Source organism: Scardinius erythrophthalmus (genome assembly GCF_964197995.2).
Source record: "Scardinius erythrophthalmus genome assembly, chromosome: 15".
In the NCBI taxonomy this organism is placed as follows: domain Eukaryota; kingdom Metazoa; phylum Chordata; class Actinopteri; order Cypriniformes; family Leuciscidae; genus Scardinius; species Scardinius erythrophthalmus.
The window spans coordinates 21,513,340-21,530,211 of NC_138235.1; the positions used below are offsets into that span (position 1 = coordinate 21,513,340).

Consider the following 16,872-nt stretch of genomic DNA (forward strand, 5'->3'; position numbering starts at 1 on the left):
AGGGTTATTCTCATGAGCCAAAACTAAAACCACAAAAAACATTTTCATCAATTGAAAGAAAATGAACATGAATTAAAATAAAACAAAATATAAAAAACTATTTTTAAGGTATTTGCCAAGGCAACATTTTTCATTTTTATTTAGTTTAAACTGAAGCACTAAACAAACTAAAACTTGATTAAAAAAATAACTATATAGACATAAAAAAGTACAATCAACTTGGATGTTTAAGTCATTTCAACTTAAATTACATTACTGACTTTAAAAAAAAACTGTTGAATCTTGCTTAACTTATAAAAAAAAGTATAAAATTGTGATGCGTTAAAGCAATGTAAAAACATGTTGTCATAACTTATTGATCATAATTTTGTACAGTGTAGAACAAAATTGCTAAAGTGTAAACTAAAATTAATCTAAAAGTTAAAACAGAAAATATACAAACAAAATCTAATTCAAAATATTTACAAAAACTATAATCGTAGTATATCAATGATATCACTGCGTAAAACAACATGTATTGATTATTGTTAGGCATAATTAAATGGATCTGAAGCATTTATCAAAACAACATAAGGAGCAAACAGGTGGCGTTTAAAGGTTGTGTGGATTTGATGAGGACGGGGCACAAAAGCTCTCAGAGAAGAAGACCAGACGCCAAACAGATGAAGTGTGGATGAACAAACAGCTGAGAGCACTACAGAAGCAAGGTTTTTATGAAAAGTCACGGGGTCTTGTGTCGATGATGGAAACTGCCATTTTTCTAATATAGAGATATGAAGAAATCAAGAGCCACAACTTCTTACAAGAATACCACGATAACTCTCATGGAAATGAATAATCCATTATAGCCCAGGATCAAGTTCATAATTTCAGCCACTTTACGTCACACAACTTGTGTCATTGTTCGGCATCCATAATGTAAGTCTACTTTACTACTTCCAAATAAACGAGGAATATAAAATACAGTAAAACTATTTGTTCCTTCATTAAAGGGTTAGTTCACCCAAAAATGGAAATTCTGTCAGTAATTACTCACCGTCATGTTGTTCCAACCCTGTAAGACTTTCATTCATCTTCGGAACACAAATTAAGATATTTTTGATGAAATATGAGTGCTGGATCACTCCTCTACAGGCTTATGGACACTATAACTTGCTGGCCTAGAAAATGTATTAAGACATCGTTAATATAGTCCAAGTGACTCCAGTGGCTCAATCTAAAGTTTATAAAGCGACGAGAATACTTTTTTGTGCGCAAAAACAAACAAAAATAACGACTTTATTCCACTATTCATTTCCTTCTCTCTGGACCTCGAGTTAGTTTACATAGAGTTTAAGCGTAGCGCATCTATGTTGCACGTCACCACGTAGGCTCACTATTGGGCGATGCTGGTCATGTGTGTGATACGTGGTGACGTGCAACACAGACGCGCTACGCAAAAACACTACGTGAAAAAACTCGAGGCCCAGAGAGAAGGAAATTAAAAGTGGAATAAAGTCGTTATTTTTGTTTGTTTTTGCGCACAAAAAGTATTCTCGTCGCTTTATAAACTTAAGATTGAGCCACTGGAGTCACTTGGACTATATTAACAATGTCTTTAATAAAATTTTCTGGGCCAGCAAGTTATAGTGTCCATAAGCCTGTGGAGGAGTGAGCCAGCACTCTGATTTCATCAAAAATATCTTAATTTGTGTTCCGAAGATGAACGAAAGTCTTACGGGGTTGGATCAACATGAGGGCGAGTAATTACTGACAGAATTTTCATTTTTGGGTGAACTAACCCTTTAAATCGTCATTTATGTGGCCAATTATTGCAAAATGAGAAAAAAAAAATCTACAAATCAGACAACTCACAACATCCTACTGACTGGAAAACAAGCTATCAGTTGAACTACCTATAATATCGGTGAAAGGAAACTTTGTCACATGATGTGATTTTAGTATCAGCACCTGGGAAGACAGAGAGGGGTATGCTGAGTAACATCAGTCATAAGTTAGACACATCACTAACCCCGAGAAATGTCTGCAGTCGCCACAGAAACAATGGTGCAGTTGTTAAGATCCGCAGACTAATTCTGTTATCAACGGTTGCCAGTCAAGTTACTTTAGTTCTTACAAAAATCTACAGCGTCGCATTTACTCACAATTACTTTTGTGTCTTAGGACTCTTAATGACATGTGGTTCCTCTTCTCATGGTTCATGCGTTTCATTTCCTATGTTTGCCTGGTTTCTGCCTTCACATACACGTTCAAAAAACGCATTATTTTTCACATATTTTACATTATTACAGCACCTCTCTCCCCAGTCTGGCTCGAACACGCCGTCTAGGTCCTGTATTGATGAAGCCCCTCCTTCCGAAATACGAAATGTGCTGTGATTGGTTAGATGGCCCAGTGTGTCGTGTTTGACACCGTGTAGTGCGTGTTTGGGAAATGTCCCGTCCCTCCATAACTGTGAGCTCTAAATGTTGGGGTTAAAATGTTCAGGAATAGTGTTAAAAATAAATTAACAACTCTAAGTTTGTCTGCCTTAAGAAAGGCCAAACAAAGGGGATTTGGAAACGTTAAAGCTGAAAAAGTGGAAAAGCATAATAGGACCCCTTCAAAGTAGTGCATATTATTTACATATATGAATAATCATTTGAAGCGTACTGTATGTTTTATACACAGCAAAAATAGCCTGTATTTGACAGAAATGTCAGCAAGATGACCATCTAGAAAGCGCAGTGAATGTTTATATGGTGGTCAACGAATGGGACACTAAATTATATTTAGCATTCCCTTCATTTACCACCATATAAACGGGCCGTCAGAGAATCTGCTTGCCAAACAATACAGAATTTTGTATAGAATACAGTCATTTTGTACCCGCAAGGACAAATTATAGAAAGATATGTTTTCTTGACATAATTTTTCGCTGTCTTTTTATATGTCATCACATTAAAGCGTTTGCTGCTGAAATGTGGTACAGGAAACATTGCTTACATTTTTATTTTATACTGGGATAATTCTGGGGTGGCAAAGCTCTTTGTTAGGGTGGCAGTTGCCACCCCGGTAGATCCGGCCCTGTATGCCACAAACTTCACACACTTCAGAAAATACAGAATTTAACTGATCCGCATTTTGGCTTTCTTATATGATGAGTGGGTTTGGCATCATGGCGGCTTTGTTTCCAGGACAGGTGCACCGTTAAAAAATGCAACACACACCTCCCAGAAATCCTGTAGAATTCAACCAATCAGATGATGACTAATCAGATGTTTACCATTTTCTGCGCATATGCGTTCAGCCAACGGTCTGAGGCTGAGACTGACATCAGAGAACCACAAATAAAACGAATGTGTTGTTAAATTATTAAAACGTTCATTTAAAATCTCAGGGGGTACTTCAAGCAAATATTTTAAGACAAATGAGTTTGACTTCGATAGACAAAAAATGTTGGGAATCCCTGTTTTAAGTGAAGCTGATGGAGTAAGTTCCCTCCTGTGATTGCTTATGGTGACCTAAATTAAATATGCATGCCATGTGAGGTGTGTAATTTTCAGGTCAGGAATACACATATGCATACACATACACAAGACAGGGGATGATGATGAGCATCTGTCGGCCAGCTCTTGCTCATTTCTCAGTCTGCGTTGTCCCATTTCGTAGCATTCTCATTTTCTTTGAACATTTCTCTCTTTTCCTCAATTCTATGTTTGTAATAGGGTGTTTATTTTAATAATGTGAATGACACCTTTAACAAATGAAAGAAATGTGTAAAGAAAAAAGTAAAATGTCAAGCATCCTTATGAATCCTAATGAACTCTCATCAGAGAGATGTGATAAGAGCTTTAATCTCACTGTGATCATCACACCTGTAATCATCATCTGTAAGACTGTAATATCACTCAAGTGTAAGCTTTATCAAAACTGAATCATTTAGAGAAACAAGCATTATTCAATGCACATTTAAATCAAGTGAGACATATCTGAAACTGTTGTGTGAGTCTTATTATACCAACGATTGTCAGGTAAAAAACAATCCATTTGCCAGGATTAAAACAATCTCTCTTGACCATACACATACAGTAAGCAACATTTCCATGCCAACAAATTGTTACATTTATTTGTGAACTTTATGATTGTATTAATCCAGCGTGACAACACTGTGTCATTTTGATTATCAGATTCAGAAAGAGGGTCTAACAAACAAGCCTCATTCTGGCAAACACATGATGATCAATGTGTTATACAGTATATAGTGTGAGACACTGCCCTGTCCCATATATATATATGGCTGAGTGGGAAATTGTATAAGCATGTGTGGTGGTTTCCCCATCAAAGATCTCCTCAATCAGGGTAACCCATAGAGAAGCTCTTAAACTCTTAAAAAAGTAAAGAGCTGAATTGATAAAGGCAGCAAAGAGTCTAATATCTAAAAACATTGTTTTCCTTAATATTTAACTAGCACCTATCTTATAAAAAAATGTCTTGTGAGGACAAGTATGATTTTCATCAATCGTTAACTTTTGATTCTTGCTTTCAGTTTTAGGTTCTGTAGCATATCAAATATGAGCGGCCCAAACAGTCACAAAAAAGCCTTGACTAAAATTTTTAACCATCATATGAACCATGTAAGGAGGGTAACAGCAAAATGTCATATGGATCAACTGGTCATATTAAAAGCTATACTGGGTCATTCCATGTCAAATCAACCAAATTATTGATTTTGTTTTATCTTTTTTTTCCTGAAGAAATACAAACATAAAAAGTGAAGAAAGACAAAATATTAAATGTCATGGATTGATATTTATTGAGTAATCCACTATTTTGTAGAGGGGGATGAAAATGACAATTTTCACCAGAGATTTAGATCCAACAAGGGAATAAAAATGACTTTAGAAAGATGGCAACATTACTATTTTATTTTTTACATAAATATATGCTGATATTTAGATCTGTTGACGTAATACTTAGAACAACAACATAGTAACGAAACGTGTGTTAAGGGCTACTGTAGAACCATTTCGCCACATTTCAATGTAAGGGGACCAGCGGTGTATGTAGATAGAAAGTGCTCATTTTAAGTAATAAAAACATAATGGTTCATTAAGTAAGGTCTTTATACACCACTGAAAACATAGTTATGTATTTGATATTGCATTTCTGTCAACAGATCCTGCTAAATATTACACATTGCACCTTTAAATGCCAATGGTGAAAGTTCAAAAATGAGAAAAAGCCATTTTCAAGTATAGGCTATAGCTCAGGAAGACATCTTAACATCCTTTTAGAATCTGGTTCTTAAATTTGTATTTTGGCATCTTCATTCATGAAGACACTATATGGTTTAATTCCAATTTTTCACCAGAGATATTGGGATCTTAATACGGCTCCAAGAATTAAATTGAATACATTTTCATTGTCAAAAACCAAATGTGGGCCACTTTGTATACAGCTGATGCTTTTTTCTTTTAAAGAGGAATGTTTTAAGAACAAATAATGCTGAAATTAATTTTTGTTTCCCTCTATGAAAACAATAGCACAGAACATTCCTGTCTGAATTCCATAAATACTCTTTTTCCCCAAGTTTGCGTGCCAGTAACTCAAGAATTAGAGATATCTCCATATGACATTACATTCTGGCTCTTAGTACTTTTCTTTTGGTATGTTAATTTTTAAGGCTCAATATGGTTCATATTGGGATCTCAAAGCGGCTCCATGTTCAAATAGTTGAATATTACACTGTAAAAAATTTGCTGTAGTTTTGCAGCTGTTTGCCAGTAACTTAATGTAGATTTAAATTTATGTTATTTACTGGCAACAGTTTGTTCAAAGTTAAATGAACATTAAACATTAACAAGTCTTTGTCTTTAAAGAATAAAATTATAAAATAACAATCTAATGCAAAGCATTCTGGGAACCAGAAATCTTCATCAACCTTTTTCTGTTTTTTTCCTTCAGATTTTGGTTCCCAGAATGCTTTGCATGAGGATGTTATTTTAGTTTTATTCTGTAAAGATAAAGACTTGTTAATGTTTAATGTTCATTTAATTTTGAACAAATTGTTGCCAGTAAATAACATCGTTTTAAATCTACAGTAAGTTACTGGCAAGTAGCTGCCAGTAATACTGTAATTTCTACAGATTTTTCTAACAGTGTACCCAATTTGCAGAGCTGATACTTAATGTATTTAAAGCGGAATGTCTGAAGAATAAACTGAATGCTGAAACTAGAAATGTTACCCTATATTAAAACAATTGCAAAAAAACATCTGAGAGCCAAAAATATACACTGACAAGATTGTGGCACAATGAACCGTTTCAGAGATATTTGGAAGAGGAATTTTGTTGATTTTGACAGCTTCTGAAGCTAGAGTTCAAATTTGCAGTTGTGCAACATGTTTGAAACAAGTTTCATGCCTTAGGAAAAAGTGTGTTTGTTCTCTCCCCAAACATTGTATTCACACACAGACAAGATTTGCTTCACCAGCTTGGATTGCATTGCAATCTCCAATTGTTGTAACATGTGAAGCATATATCAAAGATTGAGTAGTATCAACAGGGGCATAATATTTGGTGAAGTGACTGATAATACCTCAAACTTTTAAACATTTAAGGGCTCTGCCTGGGTAAATGGGACCCTGGGTATTTCTTTTTACGTTTCACAATGAAATGAAAAGAAATGATCAAAATCGAAAAAAATTAGCCGGGACCTCTGAGTTGACACGGAATGACCCAACTACAGTTCAAGACTTCAGGGTGAGAATATTCACACATTAAACTGATCAAAAGAGACAGTAAAGACGTTTATAATGATACCAAATATCTTCTAGCTATTTCAAATAAATGCTGCTCTTTTGAACTTTCAAATAATATTGAAAAAAATATATATATAATGGTTTCTACAAAAATATTAAACAGCACAACTGTTTTCAACACTGATGATAATAATAAGAGTTTCTTATAGCAGCAAATCACCATATTAGAATGATTTCTGAATACTTAATTTTATTCTATATATAGAAAACAGTTATAGTACGGTCTCTACTGTATTTTTGATCAAATAAATGCAGCTTTGGTGAACATAGTACACTTCTTTCAACATTAAAAATCATCTGACCCCAAACTTTTGAAAGTTAGTATACCTGATTTTTTTAAAACTGTACTATTGTGGTTATTTGAAGTAATATTAAAAAAGCATAACCTGATGAGACCACTGAACATGAGTTTACACTGGCTGGATTAAAAAAAAACCATGGCAGATAGGGGACTTTTCGTCCTCATTTCAGAAGACCATCTCACGCCACAGAGCAGGACCTCCTAACACCCTCGTCATAGACTATACGCAGTTAGTTAGCCTACTTTAATCGCAATACTGACTAAACAAAACCCTTCAAGAATCCTGGCACAGCGATGGCGAGAAAACAACTTCTGAAACCATCCAGTTAATTAGCTAATGGAGCACAAAGGTGCTTTCAGCAGGACCTCTCAATGAGATGGACCACTTAGAGTTATGCAGCATTTTAGAGCAAAACAGATGGACAACCCAAATTCAAACCTGAGATTTGATTAATTAAACATGTGCTAATGACAACAGAAGAAGGTGGAAGACTGAGTACTTCAGAAAGAGCACAAAAAATGAGTATCTGTATCATAAGATGAAATAAGAAGGAAAACTTGGTTTATGGCAAGTCATATCTGGACTATAACAACAAGAACAAGCTGTTTCATCCATAAACATGATGAGGACCCACTGACAGAAACAAATCAGCGCCTATGTGTAGATGATAATTACAAATCAGAGACCAGATAGCAAAAAAGAGCAAAGGACGTATTTTCTGTCAAGATACAGGGAAGCCAACTGGCAGTGTCTTACCCAATGAGGTTTAGCAAGACCATTGAGATTCAGCAGGAGCACAAATCTAACAAAAACCTCAAACACGTTGACAGCCTGATGGGGAAGAGTTTCAATACTGATGGAGGCCAAACGCGTGTTTACTGACCGGTTGGAGATTTAGAGCCTTTAATCCCTCTGCGCTCAGCATCCATATTGGTTTGCTTGTTAAAGAGATAGTTCACCCACATTTAACCTTATTATATCAAATCATTTATTTGTTCAAATCCGTAAGACGTCAGGCAAAAAAAGAAGATGCAGAACGACAGCCGCAGTCACCATTCACTTTAATTGTTTGGAAAATAAAATGCAATGAAAGTGAACAGTGATTGAAGATGTCAATGCTTCCCATTTCATTTGGTCTTTCAGGAAGAAAGAAAGTCATGCGACATGAGGGTGAGAAAATGATGACACAATTTTCACTAAGGGTGAACTATCCCTTTAATGCTGGTTCACCGGACTGCATTAATCTTTCTCGCTCAAAACCCCACTACAGCAGACAGCAGTACTAATCCACGAGCAAGGGCAGCATGTATGTGTAACGTTAGCAGCAGAATTGAGACGCACAGATTCTCCTCTGGCTGCGTTCACATTTCTTACCGTCTAGAGAAACGTAGGTAACGTTAGAAGTGCAGATCGTCAGTTCTTCGTATAGTATATCCTATAGCTATAAACGGCCTTCAAATAGGAGTGAATCAACCTGCGGTGCACAGACACAGCGTCCTGGTCTTATGATCATGCGAAGCAGCGTCTCCGCTCAATGGGAGTCGTGCCTGACGTCACAACCGATCTAGAAAGGATAATGGGCGGAAACGAGAGACGGGCAAAATCATGTCTATGGGCAAAATGACCAGAGCTAACGAATGCATTTCTGAACGTGAAAGCTGCTGTGTTTTCATTGTCGAAATTATTGAGGGCAGTGGTATATATGTGGTATTGTAAGAAAACGCCAAGGTAAGTGCTGGGAAGTGATGGCTGATGTATCATTTAAAAATAAACAAAAAAATGAAGAGTCAAAAGTTACAACGAACGCAATATTTTAATTATTTTGACAATACATTAATTTATAAAAATGTAAGCAGTCCGCTACGCTGATGTTATAAAGTTGACGTTTGATCGTCAGCCAATCCAAACGAGGTATCGTTGTAATCTCGTTTTTTCTTGAACATCGCGAGAGCTCAGTACGGCCTTTCTCCCCGAGCTGCTGGTGAGGAAAGTGTACACATTCAGGTAAAATGCAACATTTTTGCATAATCGACTTGTTACTCCAAATGTCGCCAACGAGTCGTACTGTGTAAATGCTTGGAGAATATTTGTGTTTATTAACGTTCATATGTGGTTGTTGTTACGTAAAGTATTGAATCTGTTGTTGTCTTCTATCCAGCGGTACAGGCTTCAATGTTATGATACAGGCCTTTATAATTAGAGCTTCCGGTCATCATAAGCGCAAATGTCATCTTGCTTGATTTCAGTAACATTATTGACTTATATATATTCTCATTGTATATTCACTGATTCTTTGGCGTTTTCTTTAGATTATTGTTTCGTTGCCCTAGTCTTTCTCGAACTAAAAAAAGCTTTATAAAGTAAACATAATAGTATGCGTTTATATCAAGTGTTATTTGCAGACTTTACACTTACAAATATGTATTTTAAATGACCTTAATTAAACTCATTTATTTAACTTAGATGAAGATTATAACTGTGAGATTATAACAACCCATACATACAAAAAGTGTCTTGCTTTCAAGCTGCCTCTTTTCCCATAACTGAAACTATAATTTAAAATTGTATGTATTTATTATTATTAATTATCTTCTTATTATACATCAAGTTTGTATATTTTTTTTGTCTGTGCAGAACACTTCATGATGAGTTATGCTGAAAAGCCAGACGACATAACACGAGATGAGTGGATGGAAAAGCTCAATAATGTTCACATTCAGCGGGCAGACATGAATCGACTCATTATGAATTATTTGGTGACAGGTAAGCGGTCAACTGACCACTTGTATTTATTCACCATACATTGCAGCTTTAATACAAGTGTCTGTAGATCTTTTTCATAATTTGCTTGTTTTTTATTTACATAGAGGGTTTTAAAGAGGCAGCTGAGAAGTTCAGGATGGAATCAGGCATTGAACCAAGTGTGGATCTGGACTCTCTGGATGAAAGGATAAAAATTAGGGAGATGGTCTTGAAGGGACAAATTCAAGAGGCCATTGCACTGATCAACAGTCTTCATCCTGAGCTGCTGGACACTAACCGCTACCTGTACTTTCATCTTCAGGTAAAGCAGATCAATTATTCATTTGACGATTCTAATTGTGTGGACCATTTGTTTAACACACATTTGTTTCAGTTGATTGCATCTGAGAAAATCTCAATGTAAATGCATCTGACTAACAATAATATCTCAATTTCGAAAAGTAGATCTGTTACTTTATCATTCAGAACCTAACAAAACATCAAACCAACTTAAAGGTGTGGCTTAAGAGTCCAAAATACTATTTGGGGCCACTGTAAGTTGTTCACTTTTGGACTTTTATTTTGTAAACTGTCTGTTAACCTATTAATATATATGTATATAACACTTGCAAAAGGTTTTGCACTGTTTCATGGTAAATCATAGATTTGTAGTTTTTAGAAAAACTGTCTGATGCTGAATCACAGGGGAATGATTCCAAACTTACAACAAGTGCTTCCTTCCTGTAGCAACAACATCTGATTGAGTTGATTCGCCTGCGGGAAACTGAGGCTGCATTGGAGTTTGCACAGACACAGCTGGCTGAACAGGGAGAGGAAAGCCGAGAGTGCCTGACAGAGATGGAGCGCACCCTTGCACTCCTGGCTTTTGATAACCCAGAAGAGTCACCCTTCGGAGACCTGCTTAACATGATGCAGAGACAGAAGGTAACATATTGTTTTACATAAAACAATCGTCATTTTTTAAAATCTTATTTATTTATTTATTGAACCTGAAACCAGTACAATTGATGATATGCTGTCTGTCTCTTTATAAACGTTGTTATTTTAATATATTATTAAAGGGATAGTTCACTCAAAAAAGCTTACTATCCCTCTATAGACAGCTATGCAACTAAAATCTTTACGCTTCAAAAAGTTCATAAAGGGATCGTAAAACTAATCCATATGAATTGAGTTTACTCCAAATTTTCTGAAGAGACTCGATCACTTTAAATAATGAACAGATTTAATTTAGGCTTTTATTCACATGTAAACACATGTATGATCTGCGAACATAAACAGAAGCTCTACCGAACCTGCTTGACAAGCGAGAACAAACCTCATTGGTTCTTGCTGAAGATCAAACGTGCTGCGTAACACGAGAATGAAGCTCATTGGTTCTTGCTGAAGCTCAAACGTGCTGCGTAACATGAGAATGAACCTCATTGGTTCTTGCTGAAGATCAAACGTGCTGCGTAACACGAGAATGAACCTCATTGGTTCTTGCTGAAGCTCAAACGTGCTGCGTAACATGAGAGTGAACCTCATTGGTTCTTGCTGAAGCTCAAACGTGCTGTGTAACACGAGAATGAACCTCATTGGTTCTTGCTGAAGCTCAAACGTGCTGCGTTACACGAGAATGAACCTCACTGGTTCTCGCACTTCAAGTGAACATGCTTGAGCTTCCGTTTACCACAGCTGATGTGTGAGTTGGTGAATATTTATATGTGAATAAAATTCAATCTGTTCATCATAAAAAGCGATCGTGTCTCTACAGAAAATTTGGACTAAACTGCTCGATTCATATGGATTAGTTTTACGATCTCTTTATGAACTTTTTGAAGCATCAGAGTGGTAGTGGCATGGCTGTCTATGAAGGGACAGAAAGCTGTCAGATTTCATCAGAAAGATCTTCATTTGTGTTCTGAAAATGAATGAAGGTTTGGGTTTGGAAGATATGAGGGTGAGAAATTAATGAGATTTTTTTTTTTTTTTTTGGTGAACTATCCCTTTAAGTATGGTATAAAATAAACATCTGCCACCGACCAGTTGCGGATACCTTTTACACATTGGCAGATAAAGGTAGTTTATATATTTGAATTGAAAAATAAAAATGTCTGATAAGAAATCTGAGTGGCTAGTTAAAGGGGGGGTGAAATGCTCATTTTCACTCAATCTCCTGTTAATCTTGAGTACCTATAGAGTAGTATTGCATCCTTCATATCTCCAAAAAGTCTTTAGTTTTATTATATTATATTAAGAAAGATAGGATGTACCGAGTCTTTCCGGAAAAAAACGAGTGGCTGGAGGCGGGCCGTGTGGGCGAAGCTAAAGCTGTGCTAACGCGCCGAGCTAGTAACAACACACAGAGACAATAGATTAGAAGCAGTTTTACTCACCGAACCTTTATCATTGTGACTACTCGATCCTTAAGCATTAGACGATCTGCAAATCCGTCGATCTGGGCTTTGTTTATAAAACAATCATCGTCGAAATGCAGGGAACAACAGTCTTACACAACTCTGTTTATGCTCAGGAAAAACAAACTCCATCCACTGGTCCCTTAACGCCGGGTTCTTTGGGAATCTGTGCAGGGTTGTCTTGCCCTGGCAACCAAAAACACACTTCTTTGGTGACATTGGCTTCCCTAAAGCCGGGCAGGGCGCTTTGATGGCGAACTGCTTTCGCTCTCTTGCTCTGGTCTAGGAGTGCGCGCGCGCCCGCGATCTTACCGGAGAAGTGCCCTTAGGACCCATATAAGGAAATTCCGCTACATCTGACGTCACACAGACCCATACTCGAAAAAAACTTTCAGAAACTTGTGACAAACCGGAAGGACAATTTTTGGCACAGAAATACTCCTTCAAACGTGCAATTAAATTTTTGAAACTTTGTCCATGTTTAGCATGGGAATCCAACTCTTTAACAGTGTAAAAAACTCAGTATGCATGAAATAGCATTTCACCCCCCCTTTAAAAAGTGCATTCATCAGCTGTACTACCATTTAAAACCATTACATAAAATAAATAAAAAATCTCTTTGAAAAATCTTTTGAAAGTCTTGCTCAACAAGGCTGTATTTGTTTGATCAATGTATTAAACCAATAGCCTGGGAAAACCCAGACTACTTCCGGCGAATTTCAATTCTCTCTTCAGGATAGTCTGGAGAAGAGCCCATTCAAACTTATTACTGTGCCCCTGAAATCGCGGCACCAATCAGAAACGTTTGGGGAGGGATTTACATGATGACGACAGCGCAGCGACGCTGAAGGAGTTCTCACGCAGTGAAAAATACATTGCGGAGCAGATAGGAGACTGACAACACGCTGGCAGACAGGACAGAGCAGGCTACTTTTCGGTTACGTTTGATATTAAACATATTAAACAAAGTCTCAGCTTACAAATTTGGTAATTTTTTAAAAGAAATTTAAACAATAAATACCGTTTTGTTGCTCTTTAATGTGCCGTGACAGATCGCTGTAGAGCATCAGTTAAAGCTGTTCTTGTAAACCGATCATCTCTTCCTTCTAGTTAATTTATAGCCTCAAATAAACATGAACAAACATAAGAAGGAATGTTGTTTTAACCACGGAAAGGCGTCAGTACACTCCGTTTTTCAAGTTCAAATCCTCCTATGTTAATCTACTCTCCTGACTGCTTTGTCGGACAAAATGGCGGATGGCGAAGTATGATTGGTCAGATCACCTGTCAATCAAGCTGAGCTACGTCGGTTGGTGACGCCCCTTTGGAAATGATTCGTCTACATAGCTTCCCCAGACCCTTCACTCAGTTTCAACTGAGAAGGGTCTGGTTTTAACCAGGCTATTAAACCAATGATATTGTAACACATTATTACAATTTAAATGAACTATTTTCTATTTCAATATAATTTAAAATATAATTTATTCCTGCACTGGCTTAATATTTTTGTGGAATCCGTGATGCATTTTTGCAGGATTCTTTGATGAATAAAAAGTTCAAAAGAAAACATTTATTGAAATATATATATATTTTGTTAACAATGTAAAAGTCTTTGTTGTCATATTTGATTAATTATATTCCTGTTAGATAAAATTTCTTGCTGGTATTAATTAATATATGTATAAAATATTTTTTTTTAAATCTTACTGCCCCCACACTTTTGAAAGGTAGTGTACTTTGGCCAGTAGGCAAAAAGGTAAATTATTATGTCAGTATGAAATTTATCCTATGTACTTAATGTACATTCCCAGTTTTACTGTAAATTATACATCAGCGCTTATTATTTAAAAATATATATATAGTTTGTCTTTTGTAATCTGTATCAAAATGTAATAACTCTGAAATGACTTTCCTTTTCTGCAGTTGTCACTTGATATGATATTTGTAGCCTGTAATGAAAGGCATCATTTATTTAAAGGGGCTATATGTAGAATTCAGAAAACCCTGTTATTAGCGACACCAGTGGCTGGTATGTGAACTGCAGGCAGCAACTTATTGCTCGAGCACACGTAACATACGTGATTAAATGCCCGATATACTCACAGCAAAGTTCTTTTTCATTCACTGTTTAGATGTATATGTAAATATGTGCTGCATGCTTTCCTCTCAATACACAGAACAAAAATTACAGTGGTGAGAAAACAGCAATTAAGAAGCATCTGATCATAGTGCATTTTGTTGACAGATGAGGTCATTAAAATTACACTGTTATGGTAGTTTGATTATAAAGTATATTTGAGATTATGTGAGACTATAGTTTGACTTAATGCCTTTTTTTCTTTGCTTGACACATTAACATTACAGTACAGAATGGCCCTTTCTGCATTATCCTAAACGCATTAATTTCAGGTCATAGAACGGAAGAGAGGATCTCGGGAGCTCACGTAAATAACACATCCATTTGATTTTGAGAGCCCTTCACATAAAAGTCAGTCTACAGGCTTTCGTTACAAGCTGTTCAAACAATTGCAATAAAAAAGCGATTAATGCATGAACATGTTTACATATAGCCCCTTTTTAATCTGCCAGTGATTGACAGCATGTGGTCCTCTATAACAGGTGTGGAGCGAGGTAAACCAGGCAGTGCTGGACTACGAAAACAGGGAGTCGACACCGAAACTTGCCAAACTCCTCAAACTGCTGCTGTGGGCTCAGAACGAGTTGGACCAGAAGAAAGTCAAGTACCCCAAAATGACAGATCTTAGCAAAGGCACCATCGAGGACCCCAAGTGAAAACGAACCGGCATCTCTATGCTTGCGTTCTGCGGGGAACAAAAACGGACGCTTTCCCTCTCTTTAACTATTTATACTCAGTGACTGACACTCAAACATCCTTTTATCAACCTTTTGTTTCGTTTACTCGTCGCTTATCAGAGACTTTGCATTAAATGGGCTGTGGAAATGAGATTAAGATTTAAGGATGACTTCTAGCCAAAATGGAAACACTTTTTATCGCAGATGGATTTCTGTGATTTTTGTTACCACAATGTTTGACTTGCTGAGCTGAATTGATAGCATTTTAGCCATTTTGTTTTTGCAGAGGATTATTATCTTTCTATTTTGTCAGCGAAAGTCTACAAATACAGTTGAGGACTGAACCACACTATTTAGATTTACCTTCTGTTTGACTGTGTCCTGTGAGGTACCTAAGGCACAATAGTGGTGTCATCAAGGACAGTGAATTGATTGTACCAATACGATGAACGAGTTATGTGTGCTTTCACAACTTTTATTTGCAGTGCACGGGTATACATTTTGTATGCGTGTAAAAGGGCCCTGTCAAAGAAAATCTGCCCTTTTGAGTACTAATGTTATTGCATTATAATGTTATAAAGTCATGTGACATTGTTTTCTACTGTACATTGTCATAGTATTCCTGCTTACATTGACATTCAATTGTGATTTATAGATATTGCAGAGATCAATTTGTAAGCTTCTGAAATCAGATGCTTTACATAGGTATTATTAAATATTCTTTTTTTAATCCCCAAACTCTATTTGAATATCAAAATTGCTGCTGTTGTTGAATGTTATGGCCAAATACTTATGCTGTGATGCCTAATTAAAGGTTGCAGAAGGCTATTTTTATAACGAATTAATATGTGGTGAATGAAAGCCACCCACATGGGCTGTCTCATGACTGATTATGATAATTGCTTGCTGTTGGCTGGTAAAGACGCAACCTCAGAAATTACACTACAAATGAGTCAGAAGAACAAGAATCTACAAGACAACTTGGATTCTGACTTGTAAAAGTTTATTTCTTTAGCAATGTAATCTTGTGCACGTAATGGACAAGATTATTACCCTAGCCTAGGGCCTACGATTATTTCTTTGTATATAATACAGCGATATCCGATTAATGAAAAAATGTTCTTTTGAGTCGGATCTTTTTAATGAATCAGATGAACCGGCTCACAAAGCGAGTCCAAAGGAGTCGTTAACTTAATCGGACTGGGGTGCGTTTCCCGAAAGCATCGTTGGCCAACTATGGTCGCAAGTTCATCTTTCGGGAAACGCACCCCAGATTCGGTTCTCATCTGTATTGACTGGACTGAACCTAATCATCTCTATCAGACGATGTCTGATTCATAATAAAGCGATGCAATATTTAAAGGTATAGCGGAGGATTTTTTACTTCCGGGTGGATCACCTATACTATTGGTCCTCCTAATTGTCAATCATTCTGGTGAATCAATCAAACTTTTCAAAAAGTGGAGAGGGCGGGTCTTATCTAAAATTCGGAAAGATCCTCCGCTATACCTTTAACCAAAGATTTTACTGATAGGCTGAAAAGTAAGTTACTTTAATATATTAATCGTAGAAATGTTACAAAAATAAAGCATTTGACTTGATTAATAACGTTTTATCAACATTTATATGGAACAGAGTTAGTTTAATAAACAGAAGTCTGTAAAAGAAGAGTAAAAACTTTTTTCAGTCAGGGGATGTTAACGAGTGTTGTTTAATGTAAAAGCTAATTATGTTAAAAACTTTGACTGCAACAAACCAAACTGGGATGCTTGAATTTACATTAAGCACCCTA

General features: G+C 36.3%; 2 protein-coding genes across 3 annotated transcripts in view; one reads left to right on the top strand and one right to left on the bottom strand.

Annotated features, from left to right (window-relative positions):
• dnajc5ab (DnaJ (Hsp40) homolog, subfamily C, member 5ab) overlaps window positions 1-8,633 on the bottom strand; it is a 22,493-nt gene extending 13,860 nt beyond the window's left edge. Inside the window, exon 1 of the mRNA XM_081387682.1 lies at window positions 8,479-8,633. The gene's annotated coding sequence lies outside the window, so the exon portion shown is untranslated. The remainder of the gene's footprint in view (window positions 1-8,478) is intronic.
• On the top strand, window positions 8,371-15,686 carry gid8b (GID complex subunit 8 homolog b). Of its 2 annotated transcripts, none has more exons than XM_081387681.1 (5): window positions 8,371-8,832; window positions 9,739-9,867; window positions 9,972-10,168; window positions 10,594-10,791; window positions 14,886-15,686. In XM_081387681.1, exons 2-5 carry the CDS (start codon window positions 9,747-9,749, stop codon window positions 15,057-15,059), a joined length of 690 nt encoding a protein of 229 aa, XP_081243807.1. In that variant the 5' UTR covers window positions 8,371-8,832; window positions 9,739-9,746; the 3' UTR covers window positions 15,060-15,686. The 2 variants fall into 2 exon arrangements, with proteins under 2 accessions (XP_081243807.1, XP_081243806.1); XM_081387680.1 differs by having other exon boundaries at window positions 8,700-9,108.
• The last annotated feature ends 1,186 nt before the right edge of the window (window positions 15,687-16,872 follow it).